Source organism: Camelus ferus, chromosome 21 (assembly GCF_009834535.1).
Source record: "Camelus ferus isolate YT-003-E chromosome 21, BCGSAC_Cfer_1.0, whole genome shotgun sequence".
In the NCBI taxonomy this organism is placed as follows: Eukaryota; Metazoa; Chordata; class Mammalia; order Artiodactyla; family Camelidae; genus Camelus; species Camelus ferus.
Window position 1 is genome coordinate 10246918 of NC_045716.1, and position 25946 is coordinate 10272863.

General features: G+C 36.8%; 1 protein-coding gene across 9 annotated transcripts in view; it reads right to left on the bottom strand.

Moving 5' to 3' along the window:
• The window catches only part of DNM3 (dynamin 3), a 475573-nt gene that overhangs the window by 154934 nt on the left and 294693 nt on the right, over window positions 1-25946 (bottom strand). For all 9 annotated transcript variants that reach the window (XM_032463725.1, XM_032463729.1, XM_032463731.1 and 6 more), the window contains one exon: window positions 8640-8749. In XM_032463725.1, the coding sequence (XP_032319616.1) occupies window positions 8640-8749 (110 nt within the window). The remainder of the gene's footprint in view (window positions 1-8639; window positions 8750-25946) is intronic.

Consider the following 25946-nt stretch of genomic DNA (forward strand, 5'->3'; position numbering starts at 1 on the left):
TTATTTATAACTTAGATGACCGATTTCTTGAATATGTGTAAGCACATTTGACTGTCCTTTATGATTGGATTACTGCATTCTGTTGATTCTTATTTTGTGGTTGGCTTTATTCTTTTGATAACTATGTAAGTTTAAAAAGCTAAAGCTCTAAACTGTTCTTAAAAACAATGAACAGTATGTATATGTAAATTTTAAAAAATATGTGCAGTATATTGTACATATGTATTTACATGCAATATATTGAATATGTATAGTCAAACTGTATCAATTTTATCTAATAAAACTGAAAAATGAAAAGAAAAGAATGGCCAAAAATAGCCTCTCCAAACCACCCAATAAAATAAGTATGAAGACAAAAATTGATAATAATAATAAACTGGATAAAAAAGAGAAATAAAACCCAAGTATAAACTATTTACAAGAGACATTCCTAAAACATAAGAATACAGAAAGGTTTAAAGTGATAGAAAAAAGATAAATCATCAGTGTCAGTAACCTGGTTGTGATATACTACAGTTTTGTAAAATATTACTGTTGGGAGAAATTGGGCAAAATAAACAATAGATTTCTCTGTATTATTTCTTACAACTATATACGAATATACAATTACCTCAATAAAATTTAAACTAGAAAACGATTAAAAAAAAGAGTAAAGTATAGGAAAGACCACACCTTTATATCGTAACTTTTGGAAGTTATAGAAAGGGTACAATGAACTGGATGAGCCAATTAAGAGGAATAAAGAGTTTTTACTCTCAAACTGATTTTTTTTTCCTCCATCAGGTACTCATAGTTAGAGGGTATTACAAACACCCCATGTGGGAAGATGGCCCACCTACACTTCATGAAAGTGAAGGATGACACACATTTCATTATTCAGCTTGGACTGAAAGACTGGTAACTAACTGAATCTTCATCTGACAAAGAAAAATCCTCTTGAATCAGAATACTCTGAAGATAAGCAATTCTCAGTATTCTATGAGGCAAGAAAAATGTCTTAAACATTCTGACAACAATGGGGGATAAAATGAAATAAAATAACTCCCACAGGTGTCTTATTTATGTCCCAAACACAAGCTTAACTGCATTGTATTCTATACACAATATTTCATTTCCTAGTACCAAACACCACGTTTTTCTCTACTGATTTTCCAATAAATATGAGCCCCTGCCATCCTTATTTACGGAAGAGTAATTGCTTCCCTTTTAACACAGATTTGACACTCTACCACATCCAAGTGAGACATGACCCTTAAGACAAGGCATACAGCCTTTTACCCAGCATATTTGTTTAATTAAGCACTTTTCCAAACAGCTTAAACTCGAAGCATGTCTGAATATAGAAACATAGCCATAAAGGTATAAAAATGGAAAACCTGACTCCAAGTCCTTTCCAGCTAACAATTGGAAAAATATACCACTCAACAATGAGAATAAAGAGCCATTCTTTTCAGAATGCCTAAAAGAGCCCACACTCGCTACAGTGCAGCATTGTTTGACATTTATTGAGTGTTGGCAAAGTGCTGGGGACTAAGCGGAGCAGTGAAACATCCTAAAATCACCTTCCATAAAGGGGGGGGGGTGAATTAAAGCACTTGGTAAGGTTGATAAACCATATCCTGAATTGACGCTACAATGCAGCGTCAAAGAAAGAATGTGTTAATTTAAAAGAAAACAGAGCTGGACAACCCCGAGGGGTGCTCAGAAAAATACCATGTGGCTGTTCTACAAACCCCCTGGACAGACACACATCTCTGCTGGCTACCAGAGCTGACATACCTGGGACCAAATGGGCCTTAGCATGACCTTAAAAGCCAATGCCTGCCTGGGGAGAGCAAGGACCAGCACAGTGAAGCCATTATCTAGGTGTGCTTCCACCAGAGAAAACATGGCAATTCTAACAAAGTCGAAACAAAAACCTGGGGGAACATTCCAATCTTCGGTTTAGACCTTGCCACAGGGACGTTCAGGAATCTTTTAGCTTAGATTTTGTAAATGATTTGGTGATGCAATGAATGTGGGAATCAAATACTGTGGCTTATCAGTCTCCCCAGATATCTACGGTGCCCTCTTTGAAAGGCTCAGAGGAAGACCGGGGTGCATATCCTTACCTGGAGTTTTTGTAGGCTAAATCCGTCAACGTGTGAAACGCATTTTCCTCAAGTGCTGAAGTTACTGCAACTAGTAACAATTCCTTCCATTTATAAAAATCTTAGCACCAAAACACTGTTCAGAATGGCTCAAAAATCTGGTCACCAGACTCATAAAGATCATATTAATTCACCAGGACACCGAAGGCTTTTTAAAGAAAGATGTTAAGTGTATCAATTCCCATACACCTGATAATTGGGGACTACAGAAATACTGTTTTAAACATTATGGTGGAAAGTTGAAATAGCAGTTAAATGAGCTCTTAGGAATAATGCTGTGATACAAAAGCAACGGCTAATACAGTTTTTCAAGAACTGTAGCGAGGGTACTGGTCAGTTCCACGCCAGCCTTTGCAAATGAGACTAAAACTGTTCCATGGAAATTTGTAAGACCTAATAGCAAACTGAAATACCTTCACAAGAATGTAAAAATCTCTTCTTTGTTGCCCTTTTAGGCATGATTCCAATTAAATTCCAAATAAAATATTAGGTGGAATTCCTGTTCTGTAGTCAGTATCAAAACTATGGTATCTGAAAGAACAAGAGACATCAGCCCTGGGTTCTGGTTTGGTCAAGAACTGCTCTTTTGACATGAGGAAAGTATTTAACTGTTACAGGTGTTAACTCCTTAACCTGTGAGGTGAGGAGGGTAGACAAGATTATCTATAAGGTCTTAGAGAACTCTAAAAAGCCATGCTATTTGACATTTACATTGGTGCCAACCTCAACGTTCACACAGAAACTCTAGGTCCAAGGTCAAATGCCTCTTACATAGGTCATGTGAATGGCTAAATAAATTATCTGAAACACTGCAGTGGAAGACAAAGACAAAGAAAACAAAGGAGTAGAAGCATTTATAAAATCTCTTCTCAATTAACCAAGGTTAAATTCGTCTAAGAGCAAGGAAAGAAAACAGTTAAGATCTTGTCTCAGAAGAAAGAAAAATATGAACATAATCTTAGAATCAATGTAAGTGGTGAAAAGAATATCATTTCAGTATACTTTATAGAATTAGACTAACCATATGGTCTTTCTGACAGATTTGCGGTTCTCCCCTCACATAAAATATTAAAATACATAAACTTACATGCATGAGTCAGTTCACTAAACCCTATGGAAGAAAAAGAAATGATTTTTTTTTCTAAACTAGGGTTCATCTTGCCTTTGAAATAAACTGCTCATCCAGAAAAGACTGGCAACAGATTAAGCAACATTTCGCACCCATTTGCTTTGACTAATACTATTCCCTCTTTGGGATATTCCTTTCTATTTCCTCTCCAATAATCTATACCAAAATCCAATGAGAGCATCCTCTATGATGCTAACCACTGCATGGCCAAATTCTATGTTCCATGCTCCTCCAGCACTGACATACTGCAATGGAATGCACTATCATATAATCGTTTGAGTGTTGCCTTATACAGTACAGCACATTTGTTTCACGTACAATATCTCCTCAGCTAGACTACCCTTCTTCTTCATCTCTTCATTCATTTCTTAAACTTTGCATCTTAACAGCAGTGAACAATGAATGTTTTCTGACACTCACTGATTACAAATATCACGCAAAACAATGTCACATATTTCATTTAGAGTACCAATACTGATAAGCAGGGCTGGTAATACAGAAATGTCTAATAAACATTTTAGAATGAATACTATATGGAGGACAGAATTAAATGTTTTGGCATATGTATATCTAATAGGAAATCTAGAAAGAGAAACAAGAAAGAACAGAGAAGAAACAAAAGTCAAGGAGAGAATAATATACAGATTTTCAGATTTGATGAAAATGACAAATCCTAAGGCTTAGGAAACACAATGAATCCCAAGCAGGAAATATAAAGCAAAACATGCATAAAAACACATCATACTGGAACTTCAGTACATCAAAGAAAGAGAAGGGTGATCTTAAGATCAACCAGTGAGAAAATACAGATTACCTATAAAACGAGCAATAATTAAACTAGCAACTGACTTTTCAAAAGCAGAGTTGAAGCCAGAACGTAAGGGAATAATGACTTCAAATTTATCAGCTAAAAGAACTATCAATCTATATCCAACTAAGGTATTGCTCAAAAATTAGGGCAAAATGAAAACACAAAAAAACCCCTCAAACACCAAATTGAGAGTTATGATCAAGTAGCACCCACTGAAAGGATTTTTAAAGGGTATACTTTAGCAGGAAGGAGAATGAAACAAAACTAAACACTGAAATGCAAGAAGGAAAGAGAACAAAGAAATTGGTAATCATGTCAATAAATCTAAACAAGCATTGCCTATGTGAATCGATTATAATATTGAGTAAGGTGGTAAAAAGTAAGGTAGAACTCAAATCCTGAGTAACAATAACATGGAAATCAGGAGAGAGTTAGTGGAGTTAAAGTATTTCTGGGTCATTTTGGAAAGAGAATAGAATGACTAACTTCAAACTTAAAGTCAAAAATATTAAAAAGTTATCTAAAAGAATACAAATAAAGTATATAAATTCCAAGCCAAGGAAAAAGATACATTAACCTGAATGAAAGAAAAATAAATCAGGAAAGAAGGGGAGAAAACAAGTATAGAAAAGGCAGCATAAAGATAAAGACTAAAATAAGATGTTCAAATAAATTCAGTAATTCAGTAATAATAATGCAAAATATAAATGCGCTAAACTTCCTAGTTAGACGAAAGAGATCTCACATTACATTAAAAGCAACAAAAAAATCCATCTACATGTTATTATAAGAGAAACACTTCATAAAAATACAGATTGATGGCAAAAGGAAGTAAAAAAGATAAACCAAGCAAATATTAACCAAAGGAAAGGTAGTGTAGCTATATTAGGATCAGACAAAATAAATTTGAAGGCAAAGAGCCATGTTAGAAATAGTGTTGCCACAAAATTATTTTTTTTAAAAGGTCACCAGGGAGATATGACAATTTTAAACAGGCAAGAATCTAACAGATTCTTAAATTGACCTCAAAATACATACAGCAAAAACTGACAGACTTACTAGAATAAGCAAGCTCACAATCACAAAGTGAGACTTTTAACACCCTTTTATTAAAGTAAGATTCTTTATGGCTTTTATCTGTCTCTCTGCCAACATTCCTCTCTAGAATGTAATCTAAAATGTATCATTATTGTCTATTTTATTCACAGATGTATTTTAAGTACACAGAGCAGTGCCAGGCATGTAACAGCTGCCTAACACATACTTACTGAGTGTTAAAATTAATCAAGATTAAAAAAAGATAATAACTATAGAGACTGGATAGTATAATTAACAAGTATGTTAATTCAGTGAATTCTCATGGAACCTGCCCTCCTACCTCAATACATTCTTCTCAAGCATACATGAAATATTTATGAAAATTCACCATGTGCTAGACCATATTCTTTAACCACAACACAATTAAGTTAGAAAACAACAACAACACAATAAATTCCATGCATTATAAAATATAAAACACAGTTCTAAGCAACTCAAAGGAAAAAAATCATAATGAAGATTACAGAAACAGAAGATCAAAGGAAACAGAACTTATTGATAATGAAAGTATTATATTTCAAAGTTTGTAGTAAGCAGCTAAAGACTACCTAGAGGGAAATCTACAGATTTACATGCATACGTGAGAAAAATATAGGATAAAAATTTGATGAGCTACACATCTAAATCAAGAAGTTACAAAAAAAGTTACCTACAAAGTAAACACAGAGAAAAATACAAGTTAGAAAATGAAGAAAAGAGCAGAAATTCTTGAAATAGATCAAACATATACAACAGAGGGTCAAAATCAAAAGCTGGTTCTCTAAAAAAAGAAAAAATTCTGGGAAGAGTGATCATGTTTAAAAAAAAAAGGTAAGGCTTGAGATAAGGTATAAAAAGGGGTCAAATTTCAGACACAGTAGAGATCTGAAAAAAAATAGTACATAATACCTGGTGCTAATATATTTAAAAATGAACAGAATGTACAATTTCCTAGAAAAATATAATTTGTCTAAACTGACTCATGAAAAAATAGAAAACCTGAACAAATCTACAATTATTAAATGTATTGAATCACTATTTAAAAGTCTACTTATTAAAACTGTCCACCAGGGCTAAATGATTTTATGGGTGAGTTCTACCAAACAGCTGTTAATCCCTATCTTATAGAAAGTGTTCCAAAGAATAAGAACCTGTTCCCACTTCAATCATGAAGCTAACAGAACCTTGATATGAAAACCAGGCAGGGACAGTACAAAAAAGGACATTTTGGGGCCAATTGCATTTATGAACATAGATGCAAAAGTTTAAATAAAATTCTGGTAAGCTTAAGCCTGGAACACATAATAAATAATAATACATCATGATTTAACTAGGTTTAGTCCCAGGAGTTCAAGGATAGTTTAACATCAGAAAGTCTTTTAATATTTTTCACCGCATGAACAGATTAAAGAAGAAAATAACACAATCTTCTCTGTAGAGACAGAAAGAGCATTTGATAAAATTAAACACACATCCATGATTAAAAGAGAAACAGAAAACCTAGCAACTAGGAACCAAAGAGAGATCTTCTTTACCTGATATCATCGGGTACCTATCAGGAAGTACTTAACTATAAAGTTGTGAAATAATTTTCCTTAAAATCAGAACAAGTCAAGGATGCCCAATTTGTATTCAGCATTGTACTGGAGGTCCTAGCAAGTACAAAATAATTGAAAACAATCAAGATTTCAAAGGAAAAGCCAATGGGAACGTGTCTATAGATGAGATATACTTGTACCCACGGAGGTCTCAAGAACTGGTTGTAGAATTCATTACCTTCTGACGAGACTAGGATTCCAGAATACCTAGATTTTTAGAAGCCCAGCGTTTTCTTACTTTTGTGTCTTTTGCTCTCTTTAAAATTCACAGTTGTATTTTGTCTAAACAGATGCTCTAGCATTGTCTGATTCTTTTACTTGTACTCAGCTCTTTTATAACCTGAACTTTCCAGGTTGACCAAGGACTCAAATTTAGTTTGACCTGGTGCCTAGTAATTATACGTCCCACTCTGTGTTTACACAAGAAGGCTGAGCACGCTCCTGGAGATTCTTTTAGGACCTCCCCACTTGCCACTGCGCTGAGGAAAATCTATAAACAGTACTGAGCTTGGCCCTAGGAGGAAGGCATACTACTGGTCTCTCCAGGAAATGTTTAGTCTTTATCATTTTCAGTGTGTTTTTGCAAGCTGCTTGCAAATAATACTAACTCATTACTAAAATGTCATCTCAGTAATTGATAGTGGAGTTGTATTTAACTTTCTTCTCCCTTGGTTCTTTAAATGTTCTGCTGTTGTGGTTTTTCTAAGTATTTTCTAAGTACAATGAGTCACTCTTAGCAACTGACTGGGAATGTAGAAAGAAGGCTTTTTTTTTTTTGCTATTTTGATTTACTGTGCGATTGACCCTGGGCCAGTCACTAAACCTAATCAGGGAACTTCATTCATTGCTAAATAAAGATAAAAGGTCTGGAGAGAAGGGTTAAAATTAGATCCTGCCACCTAATGACTCAGTCTCTTAATAACTGACTCACAGAAATTAATTAGCTTTTTCCTGTAACAATTCCATTTGGAAGAGATCTCTTTTATTATTTTTGTCTAGTTGTAGCCCTTCTACATCTCTCTCTCCCATCCTCTGTTACCTCCCCATTTGTTTACTTAACTTTACTTCTTAGTTTCAGTGAACAAGCCCAGCACTCCATGGTAATCAGCTCCAAATTTAGTTTTGATGTTGTGAGTGGCAGAAGGGAGGGGAGGGGAGGGAAAGAAAAGGAAAAGGGAAAAGGAAAGGAAAAAGATACAAGTTGAAGGAAAAGTGGACACAGAGACAAAAGTCTTAATTCAGGTTTAAGCTCTTCCACATACTAATTTTGTGATCTTAAGAAAGTCAGCTAATCTACCTGGGGAGCATTTCTAAATTATGAAAGGATAACCACAGTACTTTTTCACCTTGTTAGCAGTTGTTACAAAAGCCAGACAATGAATGTGGACAATACTTTGAAAAACTGTAAAGAACAATATATTTGTATTCACATTAACTGAATAATTCTATTCACTGATCTAAGAATTTAGTCATAATACACATAGAAAGTCTTAAGCGATATCCATCCATGCTAGATAGATACTATTAAAAATTATAACTGAATAATTTATAAGTATGTAAACAACAAATTCAGGACAAGGAAGACTTTAAAGTAATGAAATGTAATTTTAGAATGAAAGCAGCGTGATTTGGGCTCCTGCTGGAAAAGCAGAAAATAAACTAATTAATACCTGAAGATCCTCCTCATTCTAAGTTTTAATCTTTTGAATCCACTACCTATGGTAAAAGCTAAAAATACAAAATAAATGAAAGGAAAACTGAAGAGTTAACAAATTTCAAGGTGGAACCAAAAGAAATCTTGCAAATATGGTCTCTGGACCACGCAGAAGTTCAAGGAAAAAAATCTGAAGACGAAAGCTGCCTCATTTTCTTACCTTTGCTCTGTATTAAAGAGTGCAAAGATGTGCTTGCTAGACATAAAGCTCTTTTCCACATCCCGAACTTTCAAGTTGTCCAACGGAAGCATATACTTCTTTTCTTTTTCCTATTGAGAGAGAGAGATAGAAATGACAGGCTTTAATAAAAAATCATTGAGACATGCTCATGGCAACACATCACCTGAGTTGGCCAACATTTGATCACAGTATTTCGATGCCATCTCACATTATTTTGATGCCAGCTACCAAGGGATAAAAATTGTCAGAGATAGGAGACTGATGATTCTCAACATGTGGGTGAGAAGGATGAGGGGAGGGAGAGTGAAGAGGAAGGAAGGGCTCAGGGATGGAGAAAACACATGGTCCTCTATCCTTTCTTCCTCATGTGGGTCCCCTTAGATGTTTTAAAATGTTAGTTTGATATTAAAAATTTAGCCATCTGTTAATATTTAACAAAAATGTTCTGGTCCTAATTCAATGAGAAATGCCAGATGGATTTCATTTCATATTTTATTTGCAGCCTAAGCAGTTTTGATAGCCAGAGCTGGCAGGAGCCTGGAAGCACAAGGACCCTGGTATGAAATACCCCCTATAAACTATGATAAAGCACAAAAAATACTTCCTTCATTTGGGTCGAGAATAATAAGTGGGTCCAGAAAAAAAATAATTCCATTGTCAAGCTCTTTGGGAAAAAAAAAAAAAAACAACTCATTAGAACTGAACTGATATTAATTAGAAAAAATTCTCTTTTAAAATTAACAATTCTTTAGGAAGAAAATTGACATTAGTGAGGGGAGGTCTGCCAATGGAACCAAACCAGTCTTCGTAAAACATACTGGGTGCCAAAGAATGATTAGAAACATTTACTTTTAAGGACTGGCCCAGGGCAATATTCTCTTATGTATAAATACCTAAAACCAGTATAATAGGAGACAGCCAAGCACTCAGCTTAAGAGGCCTAGTCAATGTCTACTACCTGGCGCATTTCAGCATGGTCCTTGTTAAACAGTAGTGCTATGTATGGTCCCCACCTGGATCTCCCACACTAGGCCTGAGAAAAAGCAGCCCTAGACTCTAGAGGAGAGGTGTGGAGACCTGGCCATGACTTTTAATAAACTATTCCTGGCTGTGGGAAATACATGCACTGAACAGATATGTCTGACATAACCCTTCTTGCTCCTGTGGCTCCTACAGCACCCCTGAGAATGTGTCTAGGCTCAGGAGCGTGGAGCAGAAGTCTTCCGTTCTCCCTAGCCAGTCTGCGGCGGCCATGTTTGCAGACAACAGAGTGTTATTGCAAGGACTATCAATGGGTGCTCATTCCTAATTTAAAAAGGAAAATTTGGGCTGAGCACATTAGAATACCAGGAGCAGAGAGAAACAGATGACTAAAGAAGTTGAAGGAAGCTGGCTGGAGAACAACATGGCTGTCCTGGCAGGCCAGGTATTCAAGGTCTTCAAAGAAGATAACAAAACAGATGAAAGAAACGAAATAGGAGTGAAAGAAGCCGAAGAATAAACACAAAAATGCAAGGCACTGTGAGAAGATTCTAATATTTCTTACACAAAAATTGGCAATATATTATCAAACACAAGGATATTCTAAATAGAAAAACACATACATTGATAAATTAAGTAAACGAAGCATCATAGTTGAGTCCCACTTGTTTGAAAGACTTGTCAGACTATTTTAGGACAGAATTCTCAGAGGCAAGATCGTAAACTGAATGAAAAGCTACCCAATACATAATCAAATGAAAATGCTTGAGACTCAGGGAACATTTTTTTAATTGGATGTTTTTCAAAGCCCTAAATGTAAGCAGCTGGATTTTTTTAATGCACCATCCTATTCAACCTTTTGAAATGATGGATTCGCCTCTTAATGGGAAATCTGCATTTCATTGTAAAGATGGAACACAATGTCCTTGGCATGTTTTCTATAGAAGTAGGCTCCCTTTTGTACTGCATTCCTTAGCATATAGTGAAGACCAAAAATCCAGCAAGTTTACGTCAGATGCTAAACACTGGAGAAATACACACATATGCAGACAGGGGAACATAAAAAAAATGTAGATTCATTTCCAAAGTACTAAATGTCATTTATCCAAGATTTCTGAAGACATATTGCTAAAGTATTTCATAGTCAAGGGTTTTGAGAGTGACAAAGAAAGAAGAAAAAAGAAGATTCAGACTGATTTGTTTAATAAAGTTGTAAGTCAAATGCAGAACTAAATAAGAGAGCAGTGAAACAGTGTATCACAGATATTTCTAAAATTCTTGGTGCTTCTGAGAAAGAATGATGTTCTGCTAACAACATCTTGACCATGAAGTAGCTAAAATAAACAAAAGAAATAGAGTAGAAGAAAGGATAAACAGATAATTTTTAAAATATAGTGAGTCTTAGCACCTGCTTAATTGAGACAGTTGCTATATAATCTGGGTTAGTTCTATTAAACTGTCTAATAATGCAGTGTTCAATACTGTGGTCTCCAGACACAGGTAGACTGAGTACTTGAAATGAGCTAGCTAAATTGGAATGTGCTCTAAGCGTTAAATACACACCAGATTTCAAAGATACTTTGAGAAAAAGAATGCAAACTACCTCATTAATACTTCTATGTTGATTATATGCTGAGATGATAATATTTAGAATATATTGGGGTAAATAAAGTATTGTTAAACATAATTTTATCTGTTTATTTATCCTGTTTAAAATGTGGCTGCTAGATGATTTAAAATGACATATGTGGCTCACTTTAACTTCAAGTGACAGTGATGAGCCCATGTACCTACCATCGCTTTCCTTCTTCTCATCCATCCAATTTTTCTCTCTGACTTCCCTCTTTCTGCCATCAGGTGTAGTTTTCATTCTCCCAGTCACCAATCTGAAACCTCACTATATCATTTCTGATGTATTGTCTTCCTGCACCTCTTTTGTTACATCAAGACTGTGCTGCACTGTGTTTGAAGCATTTGTCAGAGCTCCCGTTGTTAGACACTCCCACTGCATTGATCCATGTCCCCGGCATCCCACAAGCGTGTGGTTATAAATGGTCTCCTAGTCTCCTAATTCCTCTACCACCACCAGGAAGGGCAATTTTCTTAAACCGTCCTGTCAAATTTATTATAATCCTTCAAAACTTTCATAGCTCCGCATTATTTATGGAAGAAATTCCATGAAACTCCTTAATGTGACATTGAAAAACACCTGCCAATTGTTCTGATCCTGATTTGTCAATATCTCCTTTACTCTTCCATAAGAAATTTCCATTTCAAACAAATACATCTTTACCAACAGTCTTTTCTCTGCTTGAGATACCCTTTTAACGTCTCCCTTCTACATCAGTTTACTGTTCTAGAGTCCAGCTCAAGTTCTATCTTCTGTGCAAAAAGTTTTCCCAAGTGTGTAACTGTGTGTCTGTATCACTCCCCCATCTCTCTCCCTTCAACTCAAACAGTAGATATTGTTTATTCTATTCATTTTTAATTTACAGGTATACAGTGGAGATATCACAGGTTTAGTTCCAGACCACTGCAATAAAGCAAGTATCACAAAAAACAAGTCACATGATGTTTTTGGTTTTCCAGTGCATAAAAAAGTTATGTTTACACTATACTGTAATCTATTAAGTGTGCAATAGCAGTATGTCTAGAAAAACAATGTATATACATTAATTAAAAAGTACTTTATTGCTGAAAAGTGCTACCTATCATCTGACAATGTAGGGTTGCTACAATCTTCAATTTGTTAAAAACACACACACACACACACAAATTATCTGTGAAGCACAATAAAATGTACACCTTATATGAGAAATCCTCATCTTGTAAATGCATTACATTAAAAAATTTGTGCCAAGGTTGTTCATTTGGAAGTCAGGATGTTCAGTCAACTTTACTTTTCAAGTAGGTTACATTTGCAAAGAAAAACAAAAAGTCAAGAATGCTTTTTGCAATGTTGGTAAATAAACAAGAAATAAAATTAGTTATTTTAAACATTTTATCTTGAATAGACATTTTGGAGGAAGCATTTGCAAAATTCTAGATAAAGATTTTTTAATGGAGATTCAGAAAGAAACTTGTATATATTTTCAAAAGCTTCAGAAGCTCATGCCACTGATTGAATGCTGTTCTTTTCTTCACTTTTGAACACAGTACCATTCCTTTCTCCAATGTAAGATAGTTACCAGCACTATTTGGAGGAGAGGCATCCAGGATGACAGGGGTTCTTTGTTCAAAAGGAGAAGGAATGTGAGAGAGACAATGTTTTTTCCTTGTCACCTGGCAAGAGTTAGAACAAAGAGGAGAAATAGGCAAGGCCAAAAAAGGAGGCACCTAATGTGTGAAAAAGCGTGGTCTGAGGTGGAAGTAACTGAACTATGAGTGATAAAAGCAGAGGAATCAAGATGGGGGAGGTAGGAATTAAGCTACAGCCACAGTATGTGTTCACTGACCTTGAAAGTAAACAAAAGGACCAATAAGGGACAGACATAGTTTCAACAAGTGTCCAATGAAGGCCTCTAGCTGGCCGAGCACCATCAATACAACGAGGTTGCTGGAAGGAGCAACAGTGGGTATGAGGAGGAGGTTGGGTGTGTGGAGGAATAGCTCTGAATACGCAAGGGACTGGAAAGTCTTTGTACATCTGTGATTTACACATAGAGAGTTTTATAACTTGGGGAATGGTTGAGTGGCCTTGGCATTTTATATGTGCATATCCTTCCCACTAATAAGGCAACAAAATCTTCAAGGATGAGATCACAAGTCCTTCCCCATTTCCATATATTATAATGCCTAGTAGAGTATTGGTCACTGAAATTTGCATACCACATATTATAAATATGCAAGTAATTGGGTTTTTTTTTTATCATTAAAGTTTTTTGAAGTTTAGATTGACTGCCATGTTTATTTTTACCTCTGCCTTTGTTTGCGTTACTTCTATTTGCTGGGCATGCCCTCTTCCCTGCAAGAAGGCAAATACTAGTGGTCTTGAAATTTATGTCAAGGGCTACTTCCTCCATGAAGCCTACTCTGATTACAGCATGTCACAGGCCTCTTTATAGCTCACAAATTTTCCACAATTTTTGTCACAGGCTATAAAGGATGTCATTTCTTATTTATGTTCAGTTTCTGTCTTCAAGTAGATTGGAAGCTCCTTGAGGGCAAGGATTACATTATGATTACCTTGTGTTCACACTTAACAGTTATTACGCTGCTGCATATACAGATGTTGCTTAACCAACATTTGATTATTGATGATGCATCAGAAATAAAATACCAAAAAGACAGAATTTTACCATCACATTGTACCTAAACCACTTTTACTATTATGCCTACCTATACTATTGTTAAAAATGATCCAACCAGATGTGATATAAAAACTTATTCTTAATGTCTCAAAGACTGATTTTGAATTAATTTATAGTTTTTTCCTTAATATCCCATAGCTTGTTAGATGAAGTTTTACCAGCGTAGACCAATATACTTGATGTGATCAATACAAACCTCATGGCCTAAACATATGAATATATGGTGTCAGTCCAATACACTTCAGAGCAATGCAGAAATAAAACACAGAGATATACTGCTCTTAGGAGGTAAGAACTGATGCAAAGTTTAAAAAAATGATAGAACATAAAGGAGATCAGACTATAATAAACTAGAGAAAAATATACCACTACTAGAGAAAAAGCCAGTGATGTCATCGAATGTATTTTTGAAATACATAATTATGTGACCAATTTTATTTTTTAAATATGTGATATGTGTTATAATTTTTCACTGGCTTTCTCTTAACTCTTTAAAACATTCTGGCAATATTTCTCAAGCTAATAAATAATCAGATTAGAAACAGATTCCATGACAGACTAACAGAATATTCCACGCTGCTGAGAAATAGCTGTGCCTCACTAGAGGGAAGATTTCTACTTTTGACCACTCTCCTTCTCATACTCACATAATATTTCCTGTGTATTCTCTATTACCGCATTAGCCATACGGTATGCTCCTAATTTGTTAAATGTCTCTTCTCCTGTTGAGAAAGTGACATTCATTTTTCCTTCCTCAGTGCTGCCCCATTCTGCCAGTAACGAATGGAACGTTCCTATGACACAACTGCACCAACAATGCTTGTAGCCCACGGGGGCAGTGCTGCGGCACCAGCTAAAGGAGGAGACTGACTGATGGGGCAGCTAAGAACCTGGTCCAAAACCAGGACAGTAGCCCACAGATCAGTCCAGGCTGAAAAGATCCCTCATCCAGGGGCTCTAAATGTTTTTACAGAAAACTGAAGACGCATGAGTTACCAAGGGGCATTCAATTATTATAATTTGTTATAATATATTATATTATATTGAGCTTGTTGCTCAAGAGATAGTGTTGATCAATATTTTTTTCCTGACCAAGTTTTCTTTTTTCCTTGATACATTGTGGCCAGAATGTTTGCAACCAGGGACACTGGACACATTATCCTGGGTTTCTGGGTGGGGATCAAGGCCAAGAAAAATGTGATGCCCCCATAAATTAGCACAAGCCTTTCATGCTTTGAATAACTGACACAAGAGTTATGTAAGCATGCATATTCATCATGCTTCCTGCTCCCACTTCATGTTCCAAGATGACATTGTATTGCCCTTCAGAGTAAATTTAAATTCCTCAACATACCCCCTTTGCCAACCACGAGACTCCTGCTTTCCAGGAAAGTCAATGCAGAACATATCCAATCATATTTTCTTCTCTTTGTCTATATACTATTTCCTCCACTAGGAATACTGCTGCCTATTTGCCACTCTGTTTCCCAACCCTCAAAATTTCTGCAAAAGATTATTCCACCTAGCTAGATAATGCACATTTTTTCTTCAAGTATTATAGGTCTCATTTTCCTATCTATTTCTCCTTCCCCATCCTGCTTGCAGACTTATTATTTTAATCTCTATTTTATTTATTTCCTCTCTAACCTTTATTATTTCTTTCCTTCTGCTGACTTTAAGTTTTATTTGTTCTTTAATTCTTTCAGGTGGTAGGTTAGGTTGTTTATTTGGGAGTTTTCTTGTTTTTTGGCGAAGGCCTTCATTGCTATGAACTTCCCTCTTAAGATTGTTTTTGCTGTGTCCCATAGATTTTGTGTGGTTGTGTTTTCATTGCTATTTGTCCCACGGTATTTTTTAATTTCCTCTTTGATTTCATCATTGACTCATTGGTTTTTTAGTAGCATGTTGTTTAATAACCACACAATCATTTTTTCTCGTTTGTCTTTCTGTGGTTGATTTCTAGTTTCATGCCACTGTGGTCAGAAAAGATGCTTGAAATAATTTTTATCCTCTTAAATGTGTTGAGGCTTCTTTTGTGTCCAATTATGTGGTCTATCCTAAAGAATGTTCCATGCACACTTGAAAAGAATGTATATTGTTTTGGGGGGATGTAATGTCCTAAAAATATCAACTAAGTCCAACTTTTCTATTGTGTCATTTAGTATCTCTGCTGCCTTACTGATTTTCTGTCTGTCTAATGATGTTAGTGGGGTGTTAAAGTCTCCTACTTTATTGTGTTCCCATCAATTTCTCTCTTTATGTCTGTTAGTATTTGTTTTATATATTTAGGCATTCCTATATTGGGTGTACATATGTTAACAAGTGTAATATCCTCATCTTGTGTTGCTCCTTTTATCACTATACAGTGTCCTTCTTTATCTTTCTTTATGGCCTTTGTTTTAAAGTCTATTTTGCCTGATATGAGTATTGCTAACCCCACTTTCTTGTCATTTCCATCTGGAAGAAATATCTTTTTCCATCCTCTCACTTTCAATCTATGTGTGTCCTTCACCCTAAAGTGGGTCTCTTGTAGGCAGCATATTGTAGGCTTTTGTCTTATTATCCAATCTGCCACTCTTTGTCTTTTGATTAGAGCATTTAGTCTATTGACATTTACAGTAATTACTGATAGATGTATGTTTATTGCCATTTTAAACTTTGTTTTACAGTTGACTTGGTATTTCTTCTTTGTTCCTGTTTTTTTTTTTTTTTGTGGTTTTATAATGTTATTTTGTATTAGCTTGGTTTCTTTCTGGTTTTTGTGACTCTGTTGTATGCTTTTGATTCGTGGTTATCCTGTCTTTCAAGTATATTAACCCATTACTAGATCTGTTTGCTTTATACTGGTAGTCATATAGGCTCAAATACGTCCTAAGAAGAACAAAAAGAAAACCTACTTTTTCTTGCTTCCCTCTCTTGATGTCCTCCTCTTTTATATATTCATGTTTATTCTCTTGCAGCTCCTTGCAGTTATAACATTTCCAATTATGGTTTTCTCTTTTCTGTAGCTTCCTGCTTCTTTTCAATTTAGAGAACTTTCAATATTTCTTTTACGATAGGTTTAGTATTGCTGTATTCTTTTAGTTTTTGCTTGTCGGAGAAATTCTTTCTCTCTCCTTCTATTCTAAATGATAATCTTGCTGGGTAGAGTATCCTAGGTTGCAGGTTTTTCCCTTTCAGGACTTTGAATATATCTTGCCACTCCCTTTTGGCCTATTTTTATACAAAAATCAGCTGATAGCCTTATGGGGGTTCCTTTGTAACTAACTCTTTGTTCTTCTCTTGCTGCCTTTAGAGTCTTCTCTTTATCTTCAACATTTACCATTTAAATTATAATAAGTCTCACTGAAGGTCTATTTGGATTAATCTAATTCAGGGCCCTCTGTGCTTCCTGTACCTGGATATGTGTCCTTCTTTAGGTGTGGGAAGTTTTCAACCATAATTTCTTCAAATACACTTTTGATCCCCTTTCCTTTTTCTTCTCCTTCTGAGACCCCTATTATGCATAGATTGGCATACTTTATATTATTCCATAGGTCTCTTATATTGCTTTCATTTATTTTTTCATTTGTCTTTCTGTCTGCTGTTCTGATTGGGTGATTTCCATTATTCTACCTTCCAGATCACTTATTTATTCTTTTGCATTATTTAGCTTGCTATTTATTGCTTTTAGCTCAGCTTTCATCTCAGCAAATGAGTTTTCTAATATTACTTGGTTCCCCTTTATAATTTATAGATCCTTGTTACAGTGATCTGCATTTCTATCGATAGCCTTTCTTAATTTCTTCAGTATTTTTATTATCTCCTTTTCGAACTCAAGTTCTGATAAGCTGGAGAGGTCTATGTGTTCTTTCAGGGGATTTCTCTTGTTCTTTTAACTGGGAGTGGTTCCTCTGCTTCTTAATTTTACTTAGATTTCTCTACTTCTATGAATTTAAGAGTATCAGTTATCTACTGTGGCCTTGAGGGCTACTTTTATGTGGAAGCAGGAATGAGTTATTCCCACAGTGCCAGGGCTCTGCTCTCACCCAGAGTCTGCCTGGAATTTCATTCGCCTCATCTCTCTGAGTCTCCTACACCAAGTAGCTCCATCTAGAAACCTGCGTCTTCTAACTGAGCAAACGTATCTCTAAGAACCACAGATGCAACTTAGCAAATCTTTCCAGCTCAAACCACTCCTACCATGCCCTGCCTGCCTGATTGGGTGCTTTGATGTACTCACCAAAAAAGCACCCAAATATGCAGTGTTCCTGAATCATCAAAAGCCTCTGCTGTGGCCGGGCATAGCACTCAGGCCTCCTCTACCATTTCCAAGACTCCTCCCACCCAAGTTTGATCCCTTGACAGCATTCATGTGTTTAGCTTGTACTACATACTTTGTACTTTCCTCTTACTTTCTAAATGTCCAAAATTTTCACCTAAGCGTGTATATGTTCTTAGGTAAACTCCTAAGGGAAAGAGCAAAACTGTTACTATTACTACCTTTATTATTGTTGTTGTTAATCATTCTATGTATCTCACTCCCTTGCTACTCTGTAACAATGTCCTGACTTCCCTATCAAAACATCAAGTCTTTGAGGGAAGCAACTGTTTCCTTCTTACTTTAGGTTGCATAGTTGACATTCTGCAAAGTGTTGAATACACATATGACTGAGTCCCCTCATAGGCTGGCTTGGTGCTTTGCCTAGATTAAGGATTCAGAGATGATGAATGACTTATAAAATAACCAAAATATCAAAGAAAATGAGGTTATAAAAATATTGAGAATACCATATTACTAGTTCCACATGCTGTTGAAAACTAAAATCCAGTGTTTATTGCTATTAAAAAGTTTTAACTATAGAGATGTACAAATATGAAACTCATAATATAAACTACTCATCTTTTTATTTGGGTTCTACTTTCCTACTTTAATCAGAATTACATTTGGAGCATCTGTGAGCCAGCAGGCTACTAGTAAAGAGTACTTCTTTAGATTTCTCTCTTGGGCACTAAATAAAGTATCCATGGGTACCTCTGATGGGCAGTCCTAGTGGGCCCAAGAAAACTTCATGGTTTATATGCCATTGGCTTCATGGCTGCTCACTCTGCACTCACTCAGACCCTTAAGTGGAGCTACACACTGGCATACGTCTATTGGGTAGGTGAAATGTAGTCACACTAGCCATTACCCAACTGGAGACACGGCTCTTTCCCTGGCTCCTTCTCTCTTTTCAGAGTCCAATTCAATTTCCACCTCCTCCAGGAAGCCTGTCTGGCCATAAGAGCCCACTGGAGGGCTCCCTCCTCCATTCTCATTGCATTCTTGGACAATACCACTTTTTTTTTTTTTTTTTTTTTTTTTTGCACTTAGTGTATATGTTGCCCTATAATTTCAGGTACATCTAATATCCTCAAAATGTCGACTCTCCTTAACCCCTGTAAAAAAAAATGTACTTTTATAATTGGAAAGTGAGAACATTCATCATTTGATTCTTAAATTTTTATATTTAATCTCTACATTAATCCTTATATTTAAAGAAACAGTCATAACTATTTGTATAAACAAGATTGATAACGTTTAAGACCGATAATGACAAGCATTCTAAAGAATAAATTTAAAGGACTTATGATTAAGCATGGTAGACTGATTGAAGGCACATATCTCTTCTTCCTCCCCCAACTCCACTATGATAACAGTAAAAGAATAAAAAGATACTGATCCATAAGGACAAAGAAAGTAAAAGGAGAGAAAACAATGGACATAAGATTTCCCAAAAGCTTTGGAAGAAAAAAAGCAGACAGAGGAGCATTCATTAACTTAGCATACAGAAAGGAGTTATTCCCTCCTAATACCTACAGGGGAGGAGAATGGAGGAGAAGCCACCCCACTTGCGTCCTGTGTTGCCCTTGGAGGCACCTGATACCCTGCACGAGGAATACAGTTATGGGGGTGAAAGCACAGGATCAGACAGAGCCGTGTACAGAAGCAACAGAACAAGGGATGACGCAGGACCCTTCCCTCTGAGCATGGAGGCCTATTTCTAACTCCAGCAGGATGCCAGAGGCTTTGCCCTAGAAAAAAAGTTATACAGAAGAAGTTTTGGACCCAGAGATACCAGGCAAGGTGAATATGTGAGATAAAAACAAGAAGATCTAGTGAAAGTCTTCATACTGAAATGCTGTCCCTCAGCCCTCTTTCCTGCCCTGCCCCAGAATGGCAGCTACCAGATGGATTCCTACGCCTCCACCAGGCAGGGTATTGGACTGTTCTTCTCTGGGAAGCTGAATAGATTCAGAGAAAATGCCTCGTTTCCTAAAACCTCAATGAAAAAGCCAGCTTGCTACCTGATCACCTTACAGGAAGATCCTATATTCCAACAAGCCTCACTCGCACACACCAAGGAGCTGAGTGGCACAGAATCACCATAGATTAGATTCAGCACAGCTATTAACTGAAGTGGATTCTGAGGATGGGCTATCTCGACACTCATTCCAACATCCCTGTAAAGTCTGAGTTCAATTCAAATCTCTCCTTCCCTTCACAGTCTTGCTCTTAGAGTGAGGGTTCCAGATGAGACCTGGTTCAGCCAATCTGATGTGCTCCCTGCCAGACTTTGATTCAGAATGAGTCACACTGGAGAAAAGACAGAATCTGTGTCACCTGTTTGGTTGGCCTGGATCATAGCAGTGGATCCAGAGGCCATATAATATGGGGTGGCTTCCTGATAGTGTAGCCTCCAGATTGGTGGGGGCAGTAGCTCCCCGGCAACCCCAGTTCTGAAATTCAGTTTGGAGAACCACTTCTGGGAACTCCACCTAGTTCTGTAATTTATCCCTCTTAATAAATATTTTTCTACTTAAACTGGTTACAATAGATGCTGTTTTTGACAGTTAAGAACTCTGAAAATATAGTAGCAGTATCTTATCATCGTATATTATTATGTCTTAGCAAAAATTAAGTCAGTAAAACAGGACAATAGCATTTCCCATTTTAATACTTCATTAAAGAAATACATGAACTGATAATCAGTGCATGTGTGAGTGTGTCTGTGTATGCCTGTGAAAGAGTGAGAGAAAGAGAGATGGTTATGCAGTTATGAATTTTCAGGACCTTTCACTCAAGGAAAGAGTCTTTAACCAGGAAAAAAAAATTACATATATGAGAAATAACATGCATGAGAAATTTTAAATTGAAAATTCAAGGGGTAGGTGAGAAGGACAGCATTTGAGTGGCTTTGCAAGAAACAAAATAAGGCAACAGATGTGAATAAAACAGAAAGAAAAATTCCTGGTGGCATGTATGTTCATAAACTATAACAAACTACCTCTGTAATAGCAGTGAACTTCATGGGCTAAATTTTGTCTACTGGTAGAAAGCTAAGTATAGGGACTTAGTTTGTGTTTTATGCTTTTTCAGTTACTAGGGAGGAAAAAATTTACTCGGCATGGCGAAACATACTGCAAGCACTTTAAAATTAGCATGTTTCAAATGCTTAATTGTCTCATTTCTTTCTGTGTTCCAAGGCAACATAATTTATATTTCTTAAAAAGAGATGCTTACAAGTTTGACTGGTTTGCGTGAAAAGGTATGTGGTATGATACAAACTCCCGGTAGCAACGTCCCTCAGTTCTAACTTCTGTGACTGCACGTTAAATTACAAAGTGAATTTAAGGCCCCACAAACTCCAAAATTATGCTTACTCTGTAACACTTTCAAGTGCATATTCATCATACAAAATCCTATGTGCATGTAGCCCTTTGAATATAATTGTATTAAATGAAAGCATTATTTTGGCTAAGTACGCCATACATTTGTAAAAGTTCAACTCAATAAAAGTACCCTGTTTACAAATGCAGCATAATTTTTACTTATCTGAGAAAACGGGGGTCAGGAAGGCATGTACAAATAAAATCCTCTGACAATTCCCAGAACTCAGTAGATGAACGGTTTAAAGTCTACCCCCATCATTTGTCACCAAGCTACAAACAAAAATCAAAGCTTAATTTTCCTTCTCTCCCCAATCATTTCAGCAAAGAAACATTAAAAAAGAGGTAACACTAAGGGAAAAAGCAACAGGACGGAGCATTCAACCAAATTAGTAAACTCTTCTGAAGTCCTTTGGATTGACTATTAAGCTATTTCCCCCACCCGTCTGCTGATATTAACGTAATTCAATGAGGTTCCTTCTGAGAGAGAAACAATCTGTTTAAAAGGAGGGTTGAGTAGCATGCCCTCTGTACTTTAGTGAGAGCCCTTCTCCCTGTGTTCCAGGGAGTGCAGACTCAAGATGGGAACAGGGAAAAGGGGGCCCCTTCTATGCGCCTTCTGAGAGGCAGCCCTGGACTTAAGATGACATTTGGCTGGACTGCTCTGAGCACAGCTGGTGGTCTGTGCACCACTATTGGCTCAAACTGCTGTTCACCCAGAAATAGGCTTTGGACAAGGGATAAAAACTGGAATAGTTCTCCTCCAATAATCCTAATCATGACTCCTAGCCTGCCCACTGCTTTCTGGGGGAAGGTGATGAAAAAAACTATATATATATAGCACAGGGAAGGAGAAAGGAGTGGATGGAAGACAGAGAAAGGGAGAGTGTAGTGGTTGTAAGAAGGAACTAAAGCACGGTCTGCTTTCACTGCACGCACGGATGGCCCTATCTCCAGTCTCTGAGAGGCAAGGACCTGTGCATCGGAGGACAGGACACATGGTTTAGAGTTAAGATACAGGGGTTCACATAAGAGCTCTGACACTAGCCATGTGAGGGGGTGAGGATTCAGTGAGACCTTACAGAGAGCTGTGTCTTCAGGGGCTCCTGATATCTGTTTACCTTTCCTTGGGTAACATCTTATTAGCCATTATCTTCCCACCAATAAACACAGTGAGGTGCTTCTGCAACCTACTTACAATAGTAAGTGTTAGAACTATGAGGGGTAAAATAGTAAGTTAATTACATGTCTGGTAGTTAAACACACATTACGCAATGTTCTTATCACCTGAGCAATCTCAAGCCAGGAGGCTGACAAGCAGTGAAAGGATATCAACTCCACACTATGCTTCCTTATTCAAGGAAGGCTTGTAAGGAATCTAGAACTGTGGCCAGAGAGAGGAAATTAGACTACAGACCAAGAGGTGATACTAACTCCTCTCCCTCACTCCCAGAATGGATTGCACCAAATAGATCAAGGACATTACTTGGGGGGAGTGCAAGTTCTGAACGAAATATAAAAATGAAATTCCATAATTAAAGAACCATCTACCTTTTATTACAGATACATTCTTATACTTTTAAAAGATAAGCAAGAATCTCAAGACTGGCTAGGAAACAAACAAGTAGTAAAGGTTTGTTTTCTTTCTCTAAACCACTTCCATTCAGGCAGTTTCTCTTCTCTGCAGATTCCACACCCCAATGGCCTGGGTTGTGTAGGCTCCCGCCTGAAGGCTCTAGAGAATAAGCCATGGGCTAAACTGATAAACAAGCTGTGAGAAATGTCACGTAGCTGGCTGGATAAGAGATGGCCTATTTAATGTATCCAGTATGGACGGCTGGATAGCCAACGACGGGTAAGATCCTCAGAGGAGGACAACCTAAGACGGGCACAGCTGGCTGGTTAAGAGATGGCCTACTTAATGAAGTTTTGTGACGAACTTTAAAACAATCTGTCCTTGATCATGTAACATCCTGTGCTTACTGCAGGAGCCTGGGAACCTGGAGCCTGGGAACCTAAATGGCTTGATTATTAACATTGTTATAACTTAGATGGTATGTGAGGCATCATGCATGTCCTATATAAACCCTTTTACAAGAATCAATAAACAGAGTAGCCATCAGTTCTCTCCGCATACGGTGTGTATGTGTACATGATATTGTGACACGGTCAGGTTGGCTGCTTTTGCTGCTGCCTAGTTTGTACATTTCTCCCTCTGCTACATTCCAAGAGAGCTCGTCCTCTCACTCCATTTGTCCTATATTATTACCAATTGGATTTTAAAAATCAAGAAGGGGGACTCTGTTTACTTCTATAGATTCCTAGTCCTAGTAGATACTTACTACAAGTTCATTTATGATGGTATCAAACTCACCTCTGCTATGTCTCATTCTGCTAGGCTTTGCTTCATGCATAATCACATTCATAATAAATTAATCAGCTAGGAAATCAATTTTTATTCATTATTATTGTGAAGTAATACATTTGCACTTAAGTTGAGTACTTGAACCCTTCCACCTGAACAGACTGAGTCATTCAAGTGCTTTAGCAACCTGGAAGGGCTGACATCCTTGGACTACCCTTAAATCATCCCAGTGGTAGCTGCCTCGTCCACGGCTGGGCTAGGAAACTCCGGCTGCTTCTCCCTATCTTAAAGCAGTAAGTTTAGGGTAGTGTTTCTCCAACTAGAATCCCCTGACCTTTAGAGTCTGTGAGGTCTTGTGAGAATTAAAAAGACATTTTGTGTTCGTATTTCAGAAAATTAGTATAAAGGATTTTCTGAATTGTCACTTTATAAGTGAACGGTGGCACTCAATTTTAGCGCCCATGTTTGTGTTTGCTCTGAGTTATAGGACTTTGCAGAATACTGATGGAAAAAAGAGCAGAGACAGACATCAATACATCAAGTATGTACTTTCTTCCAGTGACATCACAGTGCCCTGGGTGGATGGAGGTTTCATTCCAATAGGATAAAAGTGGCAGGAGGATGGTGGGGTCATATAGCACATAGTACGCTAATCTCAAAATACTCCATGCCTGGCAGCCGGAACATATCCTGCTGACGAGCTAATGATGTTTCCTAAAAGGACATCATCTCTCATGTTAAGGTTGTTGATCAACTGAAGTGTCTTGGTAGTAGAGTTCTAGTTGAATTTGATTTGCCTTGTTTATTTTGAAGTAGAACACCAAGCATAAGGTACTTATATATTTGTAGATATTTAAAATAAAATAATTTTCTGTTCATACATAAGTAATACTATGAATAAAAATAGTTTGTCTATGTATAATTGATGAAGATTCTTTTCCTTCCAAGGATGTCTACACGTTACCTAAGTCTGAGAAACACTGGTTTGGGCAAAGTGTATTTGGAATTCTCTTAAAAGGGTTGACATGGTCAAAATACGTACAAACAAATGACCTTGACTTACAAATAATTTGGAGCACAGCTTAGAAATTGCTTTCATTTCTAACTACCCTCAGCAAGACTAGGAAAAAAACACAGGTCTGGCCTAAGAACCTGGGAGGCCCCGCCTCGGCTAGAGCGTATATTGGGGGTCCTTGGGGGGCACTGTTTTCCTGCCCTGTGCTTCAGTTTCACTGTATGTAAAGCAGGGATAATAATACCCAAACTCAAGCCTTAAACTGAAAAATGAAAACAAATAAACTTAACTTTATGGGAACAAAGAGGCAATAGATGAAAAAAAGCATTTTCATCTTTTGAGAAAAAGAAGGTACTATTTAAAAGATTAACTCTTGAAAATATCTCAACAATATGTGTCTAATTCATACTGACATGTAATTGAACCTTATGTTTAATTTTTGCTGCAAATTATCTGCTTCCTTTATTTAAGAAGCTGGATTGGTAAAATGCTGAGTTTTATGGTTCAAAAATAGAGCTATGGAAGAATTAGGGATACCTGGAAGGACCCAATAAAGGTGGACCCTTCACAAAAGGAGAATGGGTGAAGCAAAGGAAGAGGAAGGGATAACACAGTACAAGAAAAGTGGTGCTAAGGATAAAAAAAGACATCATCAAGAAGCTGGTGGGAAGTAACAGCAAGGAAGTGGGGGTTACAGAGATTTTCCCACCTAGACCTCGTGAATAACATAGAAAAAGTTTAACACAGACAGGACCAGACCAGTGAAGACCCAGAGCAACCCAAAGAGAAACAAACAACATAAATACAAATATTGAGTTTTAGCCCACTGTAGGTGACAGAGTGTTTACCCTCTGCTTTCCTGCCCCCTTCCCCCTCTGCCTCCTTCTCCTCCTTATTCATACTAAGCTTAAATGCTTACTGGGTTA